The sequence below is a fragment of the Helianthus annuus genome, chromosome 15 (assembly GCF_002127325.2).
Source record: "Helianthus annuus cultivar XRQ/B chromosome 15, HanXRQr2.0-SUNRISE, whole genome shotgun sequence".
Lineage (NCBI taxonomy): Eukaryota > Viridiplantae > Streptophyta > Magnoliopsida > Asterales > Asteraceae > Helianthus > Helianthus annuus.
This window is the reverse complement of record NC_035447.2, coordinates 2,481,689-2,495,637: the sequence shown is the minus strand read 5'-3', so window position 1 is coordinate 2,495,637 and position 13,949 is coordinate 2,481,689. Positions and strand designations below refer to the sequence as shown.

Here is a 13,949-nt window from a genome sequence, read left to right as displayed (position 1 = left end):
AGCTCTGAATCTCTTTCCAATTTTCATGTATCATGCTATATTTTTTACTGTTTTTATCATATCTCATATTTGAATTCTGATTACCTTAGTTTACTAGTAATAGAAAAATTAACAACCTCAATCCAGATTTTCTAAAAAAAATTTCAGCTGATTATGTGTGCGCATAAAATCATCAAATCTATTCTATTCTCTTTTGCATATTCATGATTCGGATTCCTGTTCGTTGTATGTATCCATAATGATCACATCTGTTATGTTACGGCCCAAACAGAATAACTCAACTCAAAAAACTAGTCTCACAGAAGAGCCCATTTGACTATAAACCCCACATTTGTGTTGGGAATTTTGAACAACGAAACCGACTTGGGACTTGAATTTGCTGCCCATGCAACCAACGTGGGACACAGGGCCGGCCCAAAGCAAGTGCGGGGTGGGCGAATGCTTTGGGCCCAAATCGAAATAGGGCCCGAAAAAAAAATTAAATTCTTTTATATATATATATATCCAAAAAAATTCCGTATGTTTTTTTAAAAAAATCTTAAAGGCCTGGATCTATGAACCAAAAACGTTTTTGGGCCTTTCCAGAATTTTGGATTTGTGAATTTGTGGCCCAATTTGCCTGGATTCGAATGTATGGAGATTTCCGAATAGGGCAATTTTTTCTTTTTTGGTATGATTTTCGGAGGCGGTCCTGGTGGAACAAGTCCCATACCTTGCAATGGTTCCAAAGTCCGTAACAACACCTTTTTATTGTTTTCTCTTATGAGTAAACTAACTGAAGCTAAAAGCCAAAAACAAAACAGCATCAGCAATATTCAGCATTACTGATATTGGAATCTGATTTCTTGATTTTTGTTATTCAGGGGAAAACCTACAGCTTCGGTATCCACTTCATAATCCGGTAAGATGAATGGCGGTGGTGAAGAGAAGACGGAGGTGTCCACCGTTGGCACTGGTGACGGTGTTGAAGACTCGGAATTAGGGAAAGCAAAGGAAAAGGAGAGCACTGAGACGGTGCCGTTTTATAAGCTATTTGCTTTCGCTGATCTTACTGATTACATGTTAATGATCGTCGGTACTGTTAGTGCTATCGCTAATGGAGTATGCCTGCCTCTAATGACTCTTCTTTTGGGGGACCTTATTAATTCTTTTGGTCACAACCAAAGTGATGATAATAATGTTGTTGACGTTGTTTCGAAGGTAAGTATATTATATATAACCTGCAACTATACGACCCGCATGAGAGGGTGTTTTGTCCACATAATAATCCCAACTTGCTCAATTTGGCCAAAAGTGGACCAGTTCGGATTATTACCTACCACATCACAACTATACGACCCGCATGAGAGGGTGTTTTGTCCACATCATATGGCCCGTATGAAAGTACCACCTGCAAAGAAATGACTGATGTGACAAGTAGGGGTGCAAACAAGCCCAGAAGCTCGAGAGCTACTCGTTATCGGCTCGGTTAAAAGCTCGAACGAGCTGAACTTTAATGAGCCCGAGCTCGAGCCCGAAATAGAGCTCGTTTAGTTATCGAGCCCGAGCTCGAGCCTGAAATACAAAGCTCATTTAGGCTCACGAGCCTAAACGAGCCCAAACAAAAATTTATTTATTTTATATATAATATGATAAGGGGTAACTTTGTAGAATAGTAACCAAGTTTTAAAAGTGTTCCAATTAGGTCACTTAAGTTTCAAAAGTGTTTCAATCAGGTCACTCAACATTCATTTTTCATTAAAATTAAGGGTTTTTTTCATCCATTTCATAAGTAACCATGGTGATATCGATTTTTGTTTCTTTTTTCCCTTTTATTTGATGCTAACTTTGAGTGATGACGTGAATTGTAACTTATTTTTTTAATTTTTAATGTAATTAAAGTGTTTTTATTTTTAATAAATATAATTTCATATATTATAATAATCCGATCCCAACATCTTATTCTTCATTTTTTTCTTGACGCATAGAAAAAATGACATGACTCGATTTGAATGTTAAGTTATCTAATTGGGACAAAAACGATCCGAGTGACCTAATTAGAACACTTTTGAAACTTGGTTACTATTCTGTGACATATTCCCATATGATAATAATGATGATAACATTACTGAAGCGAGCTTGAACCGAGTTTTTAGCTCGTCTGAGGTTGTTCTTAAAATAGCTCGAGCTGAGTCAGGCCGAGCTCGAGCTTTGGGTTTTACTCGTGAGCCGAGCTCGAGCTCCAATAAGTAGGCTCGAACCGAGCCGAGCTCGAGCTCGAACTTCAAAAAAACATGACGAGCCGAGCTCGAGAGCCGAGCTCAAGCCCAGTCGAGCTCGGGCTCGGCCCGGCTCGTTTACACCCCTAGTGACAAGGATATGACCCATACGGCCTGTATCACATTTTTTGCCTTTCTAACAGCAGCCCCTATGACCCATACGGCTCGTATGATGTGGTAGGTACCCCAGTGTTCATTATTGGGGGTGGTGTACCAATACATGGACCTGTTTGAATATTTACTTCAATTATTTATTATCTACAAAGTCTTATTGATGATTCAACTGATTCGGCTGTATACAGGTAGCGCTAAAATTTGTTTACCTGGCTGTTGGGTGTGGTGTTGCATCATTCCTCCGTAAGTGCAAATGTTACCAACCTAATCTTCTTAGGGGCTGTTTGGCAACATCTGAATGGTTAAGTGCTAAACGAGTAAGAGGTCTGAACTATTAAGTGTTGAACCAGTAAGAGGTCTGAACCATTAAGAGTCTGTATAACGCTTAACCGTTCAGAGGCAAATGGCTGATCAATTCAGATTAGAGGTCTTAACCATTCAGACTCTGTTTAATGCTTAACCATTAAGAGGCAAATGTCTAAACCATTCAGACATCTGCTCATGAAACAAACAGTCTGAACCAGTAAGATGTCTGAACCATTAATAGCCTCGTTGAGAGGTAAACAAACAGCCCCTTAGTTATTTTTGGCATTGGGTTGTGAAATTGAAAAAAATGTTGATGACGTGAAAATCACGCTTCATTACAGCTAATTATACGAGTATGTTTATATCGTACCATATACTTACTTTCAAAGAGCTATAGCTTATAGGGGTGTTCACGTTTCGGCTTTAATTGGTTATCATTATAATTCTAAGCCGAACCACTAACTATAGGTTCGGGAAACAACAAACCAACAATGTCCGGACTGGATGTGTCAACCACATGCGGATCCAGGAACTCTGGCTAGAGGCCAAAATGGGTCGGCGGGTATATGGGAAACTTGGGTCTGGTCAAACATTTGGTCGAGTCAATACAATATCGCAAATAATGATAAAATAACATGAAACGATTCAGTTAAAGAAACTAATTATATTAGTTAGTCTACTAAGTAAATAACTGACCAGTTAGTCTCTAATTAACTAATTAATCATTATTCATAACAATTTATCCAGTATTTTAGTAGATCATTAATATTTAAGCAGCATTACCAAATTTGTAGGGCCCGGGATCGATTAATTGTTTGTGGTTATGATTAGGACAATATGTATCACAAATGATGTCGGTACATGGGTATTATGAGCCGATTGACGGTTACAAACTAACCGACACAACTCCTCATATAACCATTAATTTTAACAGTTTGACTTTTCCTATTTGACTTTTCCTATTTGACTTTACATTTTTACTGCTAGATTATCTTATTTACATAATTCCAACAAATTTTGCACCTTCTGATTGTTCTAAAAAGCGTTTTAAGTGTTTTTGCAGAGGTTTCATCGTGGATGATAACGGGAGAAAGACAGGCTGCCAGAATAAGGAGTTTGTATCTAAAAACCATATTGCGACAAGATATATCCTTCTTTGACAAAGAAACAAATACGGGAGAAGTTATTGGCAGAATGTCGGGTGACACCGTTCGCATACAAGATGCCATGGGGGAAAAGGTTTGTATTTTAGTTTCTTATTTTCAAAATTTAAAAAAGAGTTAATTACTGTTTTCGTCCCTGTGGTTTGTCAAAAATCAATATTTTAGTCCATTAGTTTAAAAATTGCGATTTCAGTCCTGTGGTTTCACTTTCGTAACAATTTCAGTCGCTGTGGTTTCACTTTCGTAACCATTTCAATCCATTATTCTGTTAAGTACAGGGACTGAAATGGTTATGAGGTGGACTGAAATGGTTACGGAAGTGAAACCACAGGGACTGAAATCGCAATTTTTAAACTAATGGACTGAAATAGTGATTTTTGACAAACCACAGGGACGAAAACAGTAATTAACTCTTTAAAAAAAATAGACTTAATTACGGTTTTCGTCCCTGTGGCTTGTCAAAAATCACTATTTCAGTCCATTAGTTTAAAAATTGCGATTTCAGTCCCTGTGGTCTCACTTTCGTAACGATTTCACTCCCTGTGGTTTCCCTTTCGTAACCATTTCAATCCATTATTCTGTTAAGTACAGGGACTGAAATGGTTATGAGGTGGACTGAAATGGTTACGGAAGTGAAACCACAGGGACTGAAATCGCAATTTTTAAACTAATGGACTGAAATAGTGATTTTTGACAAATCACAGGGACGAAAACAGTAATTAACTCTTTAAAAAAAATAGGAAAAATTACAAGTTTTGTCCTTTATCTTTATACCACTTTTCAGGCGGTGTCCTTTTTAACGAATGTTGACAGGCGGTGTCCTTTACTAGGTATTTTGTTGCAAGTTTAGTCCTTTACACCTAACCCAGTTAAAAAACCCTGTTAATTGTTGACAGGCGGTGTCCTTTACTAGGTATTTTGTTGCATGTTTAGTCCTTTACCTAGGTATTTTGTTGCAAGTTTAGTCCTTTACACCCAACAATTAACAGGGTTTTTTAACTGGGTTGGATGTAAAGGACTAAACTTGCTACAAAATACCTAGGTAAAGGACACCGACTGTCAACATTCGTTAAAAAGAACACCGCCTGAAAAGTGGTATAAAGATAAAGGACAAAACTTGTAATTTTTCCAAAAAAATATTTGCAGAATACTGATAAAATATTACATATTCCAGGTTGGAAAATTCATACAACTATTCTCGTCATTTGTGGGAGCTTTCGTGGTAGCATTGATCCGGGGATGGCTTCTTACACTTGTCATGTTAACCTCCATTCCTCCAATGGTACTTTCTGTTTCGGTTATGTCCGTAATGATAGCCAAGATGGCATCGCGTGGCCAAACCGCTTATGCTAAAGCAGCCACTGTAGTCGAACAGACAATCGGCTCAATCAAGACGGTAATAGATATATGTACTTTTTAAAGTTCAAAATTTCATGCATACTGGTCTAAATATTATGCATATCTATTCTATCAAACATAAAATAAATTCAGTCACGTATAAATTGGGTCCCATGACTTTCCGCCCCCTCAGAACTTTTGGTGAAGCTCCGCCACTAAGTACAACTTTTGTTTTATTTTCTATGAAATCGTTAAATATGTTATTTCTTTTGCTTGTAGGTTGCATCTTTCACAGGGGAGAAAAAAGCAGTTGCGGATTATAATAAATCACTTGTTGATGCTTACCGTTCTAGTGTTCATGAAGGCCTGGTTGCTGGCTTTGGTATCGGATCAACGGTTTTCATTATGTTCTGTACTTATGCGTTGTCTGTTTGGTACGGTGCAAAGATGATACTAGAAAAGGGGTACACTGGTGGAGATGTGCTTACTATAGTCTTTTCTGTACTGATGGGATCTATGTAAGCAAAATGTGTTTTTTTACTTTCTCTCTTTACCTAATTAACCCGATGTGGTTCGGGTTATATTTTCAATTGGTTAAAAGTAGGGGTGAAAACGAGCTGAGCCTTATCGAGCCCAAGCCGAGCCTGAGCCTAAAATAAAGCTTGTTTGTATATCGAGCCCGAGCCTATCATGTGAAACTCGTCAGGCTCATCGAGCCTATTAGTTTTTAATAATATTTACCCCTTATTCAAGGTTGTCTAGTAAACAAGCCAAGCCGAGCTTATTTAAACTTGTTTACAAGCCAAGCCTGAACCTAAAAATAAGCTTTTTACTAAACGAGCCCGAGCCCTAGCTTCAATTATCGAGCCTGCGAGCCTAAAAGAGTCTATTATTTATATTATTTTTAGAGTTAATTGCCCGGATGGTCCCTGTGGTTTCATGTTTTTTCACGTTTAGTCCCCACCTTTCGGAAATAGCAGGTATGCTCCCTATGGTTTGTCGATAGTCCCCTGACATTTACTCAGGGGACTAACAAAATGACAAACCATAGGGAGCATACCTGCTATTTCCAAACTAACTGACATCTACTCAGGGGACTATCCAAGTAACAAAATAACAAACCATAGGGAGCATACCTGTTATTTTCAAAAGATGGGGACTAAATGTGAAAAAACGTGAAACCACAGGGACCACCTGGGCAATTAACTCTTATTTTTATTTAATATAATAATTAATAGATTCTAAACGAGCCGAGCTCAACCTTGAGAAACTACCAACGAGCTGAGCTCGAGCTGTTATTACCGAAACAACATATTATTTTTTACTAATATTTGATACACAAACTATACATACACTTAAAAATCTTATTTTTTTATACAAAAATTTTTAACGATTTTGACCAATTACCCAACTTGCCGTCTGTCACCTTTACCGTTCACTTTAACTTTTAATTTCATTCATAAAACTATGTTTTCCAGGTCACTTGGGCAGGCATCTCCCTGTTTGACTGCATTTGCTGCGGGTCAGGCTGCAGCATTCAAGATGTTTGAAACTATAAACCGAAAGCCTGAAATAGACGCGTATGATCAAAAGGGCAAAGTATTAGACGATATTCGCGGTGACATAGAATTAAAAGATGTGTATTTTAGCTATCCAGCAAGACCAAATGAAGAAATATTTAGCGGATTTTCACTCTGCATCTCCAGTGGGACAACTGCAGCTTTGGTTGGTCAAAGTGGTAGCGGTAAGTCAACGGTGATTAGCCTGATAGAGAGATTTTACGATCCGCTACATGGTGAAGTTCTTATTGATAATATTAATCTAAAAGAATTTCAACTAAAATGGATTAGAGAGAAAATTGGTCTTGTTAGCCAAGAACCGGTTCTTTTCACATCAAGCATTAAGGATAATATTTTGTACGGGAAAGATGGTGCGTCTATGGACGAAATTAAAGTAGCGATCGAGCTCGCAAATGCTGCTAAGTTCATCGATAAACTACCTCAGGTTTCTAGCTTATTAAATCTTCTTTTTTGCTTATTGTGTTTTTAGTGTAACATAAGTTGTTTGAGGGTGTTTAGGATTGAATACGTGGATAGTTTATCTGATTATTTGCGAGTGATGTCATACATATTTTAAAACCCGCTTTCACTTATACCAACATCGGCAAAAAGAAACATGCCAACTGATGAAATGGCTTACCCCCCCCCCCCACGCGCGGGGGCCGCGCGCGCGCACGATCACCTGGACTTGTAGGTTTTTTATATATATAAAAACTAAGGGTTTTTTTTCTTTAAAGAAAAACATGAGTTGGATCCCTTAGCTATAATCAGTAGAGAAGAGAACCTTTTAGTGACCCCCCCCCCCCTACTATAAAAGTTTTTATACCGCCACTGCTCGGCTCGTTTACAAACCAAGCCAACGTCATTCAACTCACTTGCAACCTCTAACCAGTGGCGGACCCAGGATTTTATTTCAATGGGGTTCATTTTCGGGTCGATCCTCGTTCGGATCGAGTTAAAGTGAGGTTTGAACTAGATTTTTAAAAAAAATAAGAAAAATAGGATTATTAAGCATTGAACCCATGACCTTTTGGTGGAAAAGAGGGAGATTTACCACTACACCAGCTTTCTTTTTATTTCTATGGTGTCCACCTAATTGTATTTATGGGGTCCACATACAATTTAATATACCGAATCTACTATTTTTTTTTTTAAAAAGATTGGGGTCGGGACCCCGGTGGCACCAATGTGGGTCCACCCTGCCTCTAACATATATTATCCATTTTTCTTTCCTGCCTTGAAGAGTTTTCAACAAATTTTTGGTTGGTTTGTAAACATTTAGGGATTGGACACCATGGTTGGTGAGCATGGAACACAACTCTCCGGCGGACAGAAGCAAAGAATTGCTATTGCCAGAGCCATTCTTAAAGACCCCAGAATCCTTCTTCTGGATGAAGCAACAAGTGCTCTCGATGCCGAGTCTGAGAGGGTTGTGCAGGAGGCTTTGGACAGGATCATGGTCAATAGAACAACCGTCATCGTTGCACATCGTTTAAGCACAGTCAGAAATGCTGACATGATTGCTGTTATTCACAGGGGAAAGATGGTTGAGAAAGGTAGTTTTCAACTTTTATGGTTGGGTAAGCCGGGAAGGGACCGTTTGATAATCACGGTCCTATAACTGTTGGGCTCACGTGTCTCACGTGTTTATAATAAATGGTTAAAGATTACCCATTCGGATTCTCATACTTGAAACCGGAGGTTAAACCAACTAAAATAAACCAGAAATTTTTTATAATTATTATATTTTCAAGTTATAATGACTTCAAACATTTACTCATTATATTTTTTAAAATAAAATTGTAATAATATAATTGGTTTTGTTGCGAGAAAACGGATAAGGGGATTTCAGGTATCACTTTATACCATACTCGTCCTAAGCCCCAGAAATTTTTATAAGGAATATTGGATTATAATAATCCCAACTATCCGTTGTTGGCCGTTAACAGTCCCAACTTTAAAAATAACCACTGGCAGTCCCAACTATTGACATATTGGCTGCCAAGGGACCCTGACTAATAGAACTCTAACGCCGTTAGTCTTTGATTGCCGGAAAACCGTTTTTGTCCATAAAAAGGTTTCTAAAGGTCCGATCTAAGGTTACAAAGAGGTTTGGAACGAAAATGTTGAGTTTTCCGGCTAAAAAGTTGAGTTTTCCGGCGAAAAATAAGTTTTCCGGTAAAAAAGGAGTTTTCCGGCGACTTTAACAATTGGAGCTTTTACTAGAAAAAGGTTCCCAAAGGTCCATAATAAGGTTACAAAGAGGTTCAGGACGAAAATTTTGAGTTTTTCCGACTATAAATGAGTTTTCCGGCCAAAAAACGTTTTTCTTGCAACCGGAGACTAACGGCGTTAGGGTTCTGTTAGTCAGGGTCCATTGGAGGCCAATATGTTAAAAGTTAGGACTGCCAGTGGTTATTTTTAAAGTTGGGACTGTTGGCGGCCAACGACGAATAGTGGGGATTATTAAAATCCAATATTCCTTTTTATAATTATTACTATACTATACACGTTCCAAATGTTTCGGTTTTCTCTATTCCAAATCAAAACTTTAACAATTTGTAAATTGAAAATTAATCAGGATCACATTCAGAGCTAGTCCAGGATCCTGAAGGAGCATACTCTCAGCTTATAAAATTACAGGAAGGTAATAGTGATTCAGAATCTGAGGACCAACAAACCGAAAAAGAGCTTTCAAATCTATCAGGTCAAAGGTTATCCCGTCGGCGGTCATCTGGCAGCCGCCGGTCATCTGGCAGCCGCCGCCACTCAAAGTCTCAGTCATTTGGTTTGTCACCGAAAGCCGATGACCCGCAGCCAGAATCCATGGAACTAGACGCGGGTGAACCCTCAAAACCCCCAACAAAAGTCCCACTTCGACGACTTGCATATCTCAACAAACCAGAAATACCAGTTCTCATAGTCGGTGCAATAGCCGCTATTATTAATGGTGCAACATACCCGGTTTTTAGCCTGCTACTTTCCAACATGATCAAAACATTCTACGAACCGCCGCATAAAATGAAATCAGACTCGAAATTCTGGGCCGTAATGTTCGTAATCCTTGGACTAGTGTCACTCGTTGCTCATCCCGGGAGATCTTATCTTTTCGCTGTCGCCGGATCAAAACTTATTAAAAGAATCAGATCATTATGCTTTGAGAAAGTGTTGAACATGGAGGTCGGTTGGTTCGACAAACCAGAAAACTCTAGTGGCGCTATCGGTGCACGGCTTTCGGCTGATGCAGCTAATGTTCGTGGGTTGGTTGGTGATGCGCTTGCGCAAATTGTTCAAGACTCGGCGTCTGCTGCAGCCGGTTTAGTAATCGCTTTTGCAGCTTGCTGGCAGTTAGCTCTTATAATTCTTGTTCTGGTTCCGTTAATGAGTGCTAACGCATTTGTTCAGATGAAATTTATGAAAGGTTTTAGGGCTGATTCTAAGTTGATGTACGAGGAAGCAAGTCAGGTGGCGAATGATGCTGTCGGGAGTATAAGGACAGTAGCGTCTTTTTGCGCAGAAGAGAAAGTTATGAAACTATACAGAAATAAATGCGAAGGCCCCAAAAGAGCCGGGATAAAACAGGGTTTAACCAGTGGGATCGGATTTGGGGTTTCGTTTTTTTTACTGAATTGTATGTATGCAACCAGTTTTTACGCGGGAGCCAGGCTTATTGAAGCCGGACAAACAAATTTCGGAGATGTTTTTAAGGTTTTCTTTGCTCTAACGCTGGCGGCGTTAGGAGTGTCTCAATCGAGCTCGTTTGCACCCGATACAACTAAAGCTAAAAGCTCAGCTGTCTCGGTTTTTGCGATTCTTGACCGAGAGTCAGAAATTGACCCGAGTGATGAATCGGGTTTGACTTTGGAAACTGTCAAAGGGGAAATCGAGATTCGTCATGTTAGTTTTAAATATCCTACCCGACCTGATGTTGAGATATTTCGTGATCTATGCTTAACCATCCACAGTGGCAAGGTAATTCTTCTTCTCTAACATCCATATTATTTACTCTTTTATATGTTAGTTGTTTAGATGTATGTTTTAGAAGTGATAGAAAGTATTTATCAGTTTAAAAAAAATGGTTCTTTTTGTTATTATTTAAAAGGAAATTGGCGTGTAATAAAGACCTTATTGGCCCTTAATAATCCCACCTCAGAATATTCCCCCCACCAGTCCCACCTTTCACCTATTTTTCCTACAATGGTCCCCCGTTAAAAATAACTTAACGGAGTTAAGCTTTTTTCCAAATTACAAACATATTTTTAGGGCTTTTGATTAGAAAGACGATACAAGTCTATTGATGTAAAACTTGCCTCGAAACGGTGCTTCAAACGATGAAAGCGACACTTCAATTCGGGTGTTTAAATTTCCAATTAACCAAAATCAAGTTACTTGTAGCACCATTTCGAAGTAAGTTTTACATCAATGGACTCGTATCATCGTTCTGATCAAAAGCCCTAAAAAATCTGTTTGTAATTTGGAAAAAAGCTTAACTCCGTTAAGTTTTTTTAACGTGGCACCATTGTAGGAAAAAATAGGTGAAAGGTGAGACTGGTGGGGGGAATATTCTGAGGTGGGATTATTAATGGCCAATAAGGTTTAGGTGGGATTATTACAGGTCAATTCCCTTTATTTAAAAATCATTAGTTAAAATGACTAAAAATAACAATTTTCTTCAAATATATTGGTTTGTGAAATGAAAATAAAAGTATTGTAAGTTAGACGAAAATTAGGTAAATAGGTAATTTTGTTTTACCTTTAGATAATCATTTGAATATTGCAACTTCAAGTCCAATACTAGATCCATAAATCTATTCATTCTTCTTTCAGACAGTAGCATTGGTTGGTGAGAGCGGAAGCGGGAAATCAACGGTTATCCAACTCTTACAAAGATTCTATAACCCGGATTCGGGTTATATAACGTTGGATGGAACCGAGTTACAAAAATTTCAACTTAAGTGGTTAAGGTTGCAGATGGGTCTGGTTAGCCAAGAACCCGTGTTGTTCAATGACACTATTCGAGCGAATATTGCTTATGGAAAGGATGGTGATGCAACCGAGGCCGAAATATTAGCCGCTTCTGAGTTGGCCAATGCCCATAACTTCATTAGCGGGTTGCACCAGGTTTGTCTATTTCACATAATAAGTAAAAGAGTAAACTGCCATTTTGGTCCCTGAGGTTTGGTTACTTTTGCCACTTTAGTCCAAAACTCAAACCTTTTGCATCTGGGTCCCTGTGGTTTCAGTTTTATTGTCATTTTGGTCCAAAAATAAATCAGGTCATACTTGTCTTATAAAATCCTGTAATTTTGTCATTTTCCTCAGGGGCAAATCAGGTCATATTTGTCTTATAAAATATGGTATTTATTTATAAAAAAGAAATGATCATTTTGCCCCTGCGGAAAATGACAAAATAACATGATTTTATAAGACAAATATGACTTGATTTCATTTTTGGACCAAAATGGCAATAAAACTGAAACCACAGGGACCCAGATGCAAAAAGTTTGAGTTTTAGACTAAAGTGGCAAAATTGACCAAACCACAGGGACCAAAATGGCAGTTTACTCTAAGTAAAAACTTTTAAGAATACTAGTGGCAAAAATTTGATTTATATATGTTTATCTTATTCCAATATATATAAAAACTTTTAAGAATACTAGTGGCAAAAATTTGATTTATATATGTTTGAATAATAAAAAAAAGAGTTAATTGCCTGGATGGTCCCTGTGGTTTCACGTTTAGTCCCCACCTTTTGAAAATAGCAGGTATGCTCCCTATGGTTTGTTATTTTGTTACTTGGATAGTCCCCTGAGTTGATGTCAGTTAGTTTGGAAATAGCAGGTATGCTCCCTATGGTTTGTCATTTTGTTACTCGGATAGTCCCCGGAGTAAATATCAGGGGACTATCCGAGTAACAAAATGACAAACCATAGGGAGCATACCTACTATTTCCAAAAGCTGGGGATTAAACGTGAAAAAACATGAAACCACAGGGACCATCCGGGCAATTAACTCTAAAAAAAAATATTATAATTTTGTGACTAATCTAAACAGAATAGTTGTACTAGTTTAAAGTATTTGATTTGAAAGTACTTAGATCATTTTCATGATTTTAAATAGTGTTTGGATAAATATCAATCCCTTTGACTCGTTCGTTTCTTTTATTCCGAGGTGAAAGTAACCATTTTAGTGGTTTGTGGTTCCACGCGCACCTTCAAACGTGTTTACTTTAGCTATAATTCGTTCGAACGTGTTTACTTTTAGCTATAACATTTCGATTTTGACATGTTCAAATAAAACAACTCAAATCGGCTCATTTATAAGTTAATAGATCGACTGTCAGTCTGTCACCTTTATTAATAAAAGATTCAATAAGCGGTAATATAGAACCAAATACCATGTGAATTTGCAGGGTTACAACACAATGGTAGGAGAAAGAGGAGTACAAATGTCGGGTGGCCAGAAACAAAGAGTGGCGATTGCTAGAGCCATTGTAAAAAGTCCCAAGATACTACTGCTAGATGAGGCCACAAGTGCACTAGATGCCGAGTCAGAAAGAGTGGTTCAAGATGCATTGGATAGGGTGATGGTTAACCGCACAACAGTGGTCGTGGCTCATCGATTATCGACCATTAAGGGCGCTGATGTCATTGCGGTTGTAAAAAATGGAGTAATCGTTGAGAAAGGAAAGCATGAGAAGCTAATCAATATCAAGGATGGGTTCTATGCATCTTTAGTTGCACTCCATAGCTCTTCAAATTAGCTACTATTACTTCCAGTTTATGGTTTAATGTTTGATAGTAGATAATACACGTCCGCAAGTTGTTTAGTGTTTTGTATTATAGAGGTGTGCACATTTGTTAAATATCAATGCCAAATGAATGTTAATGTGTATCAATATGTTTTTTTTTTTTTTTGAAATCCGATATTATGATTTATGTGTAACTTGTAGGTTGGATCGAAAACCGTCTGCGTAATTGGTCTGCTTTAATGTTCTTGAAATGTGTTTATTTAGAATGTTTTCTTGATCCAATGGTCCGGTCTAGAGCATGTGAACTGCTTATGTATGGACTGGCTTACATCAATGGTCCAACCGCCACACACCTTTACATCAATGGTCCGGTCTAGAGCATGTGAACTGCTTATGTATGGACTGGCTAGTTCTGGTGGTTTATAGTGGAACTAGCAAACTGGGTGTGGCGGTTGGATTG

At 38.1% G+C, this 13,949-nt stretch overlaps 1 protein-coding gene across 1 annotated transcript; it reads left to right on the top strand.

The window, feature by feature from the left end:
• The first annotated feature begins 858 nt into the window (after positions 1 to 858).
• On the top strand, positions 859 to 13,632 carry LOC110911317 (ABC transporter B family member 21-like). The gene is made up of 10 exons (XM_022155922.2): positions 859 to 1,200; positions 2,561 to 2,615; positions 3,742 to 3,917; positions 5,016 to 5,237; positions 5,459 to 5,697; positions 6,658 to 7,183; positions 8,021 to 8,294; positions 9,320 to 10,710; positions 11,566 to 11,859; positions 13,151 to 13,632. The coding sequence occupies exons 1-10, from the start codon at positions 907 to 909 to the stop codon at positions 13,499 to 13,501; spliced, it is 3,822 nt and encodes a 1,273-aa protein (XP_022011614.1). The 5' UTR covers positions 859 to 906; the 3' UTR covers positions 13,502 to 13,632.
• Positions 13,633 to 13,949: the final 317 nt, after the last annotated feature.

Bases quoted from the DNA above. Each gene is read 5' to 3' on its own strand.
- LOC110911317 (XM_022155922.2), top strand. From the start codon at position 907: ATGAATGGCGGTGGTGAAGAGAAGACGGAGGTGTCCACCGTTGGCACT. The intron at 2,616-3,741 runs GTAAGTGCAAAT...GTGTTTTTGCAG, and splicing joins TGGTGTTGCATCATTCCTCC to AGGTTTCATCGTGGATGATA. The intron at 8,295-9,319 runs GTAGTTTTCAAC...AAAATTAATCAG, and splicing joins GGGAAAGATGGTTGAGAAAG to GATCACATTCAGAGCTAGTC.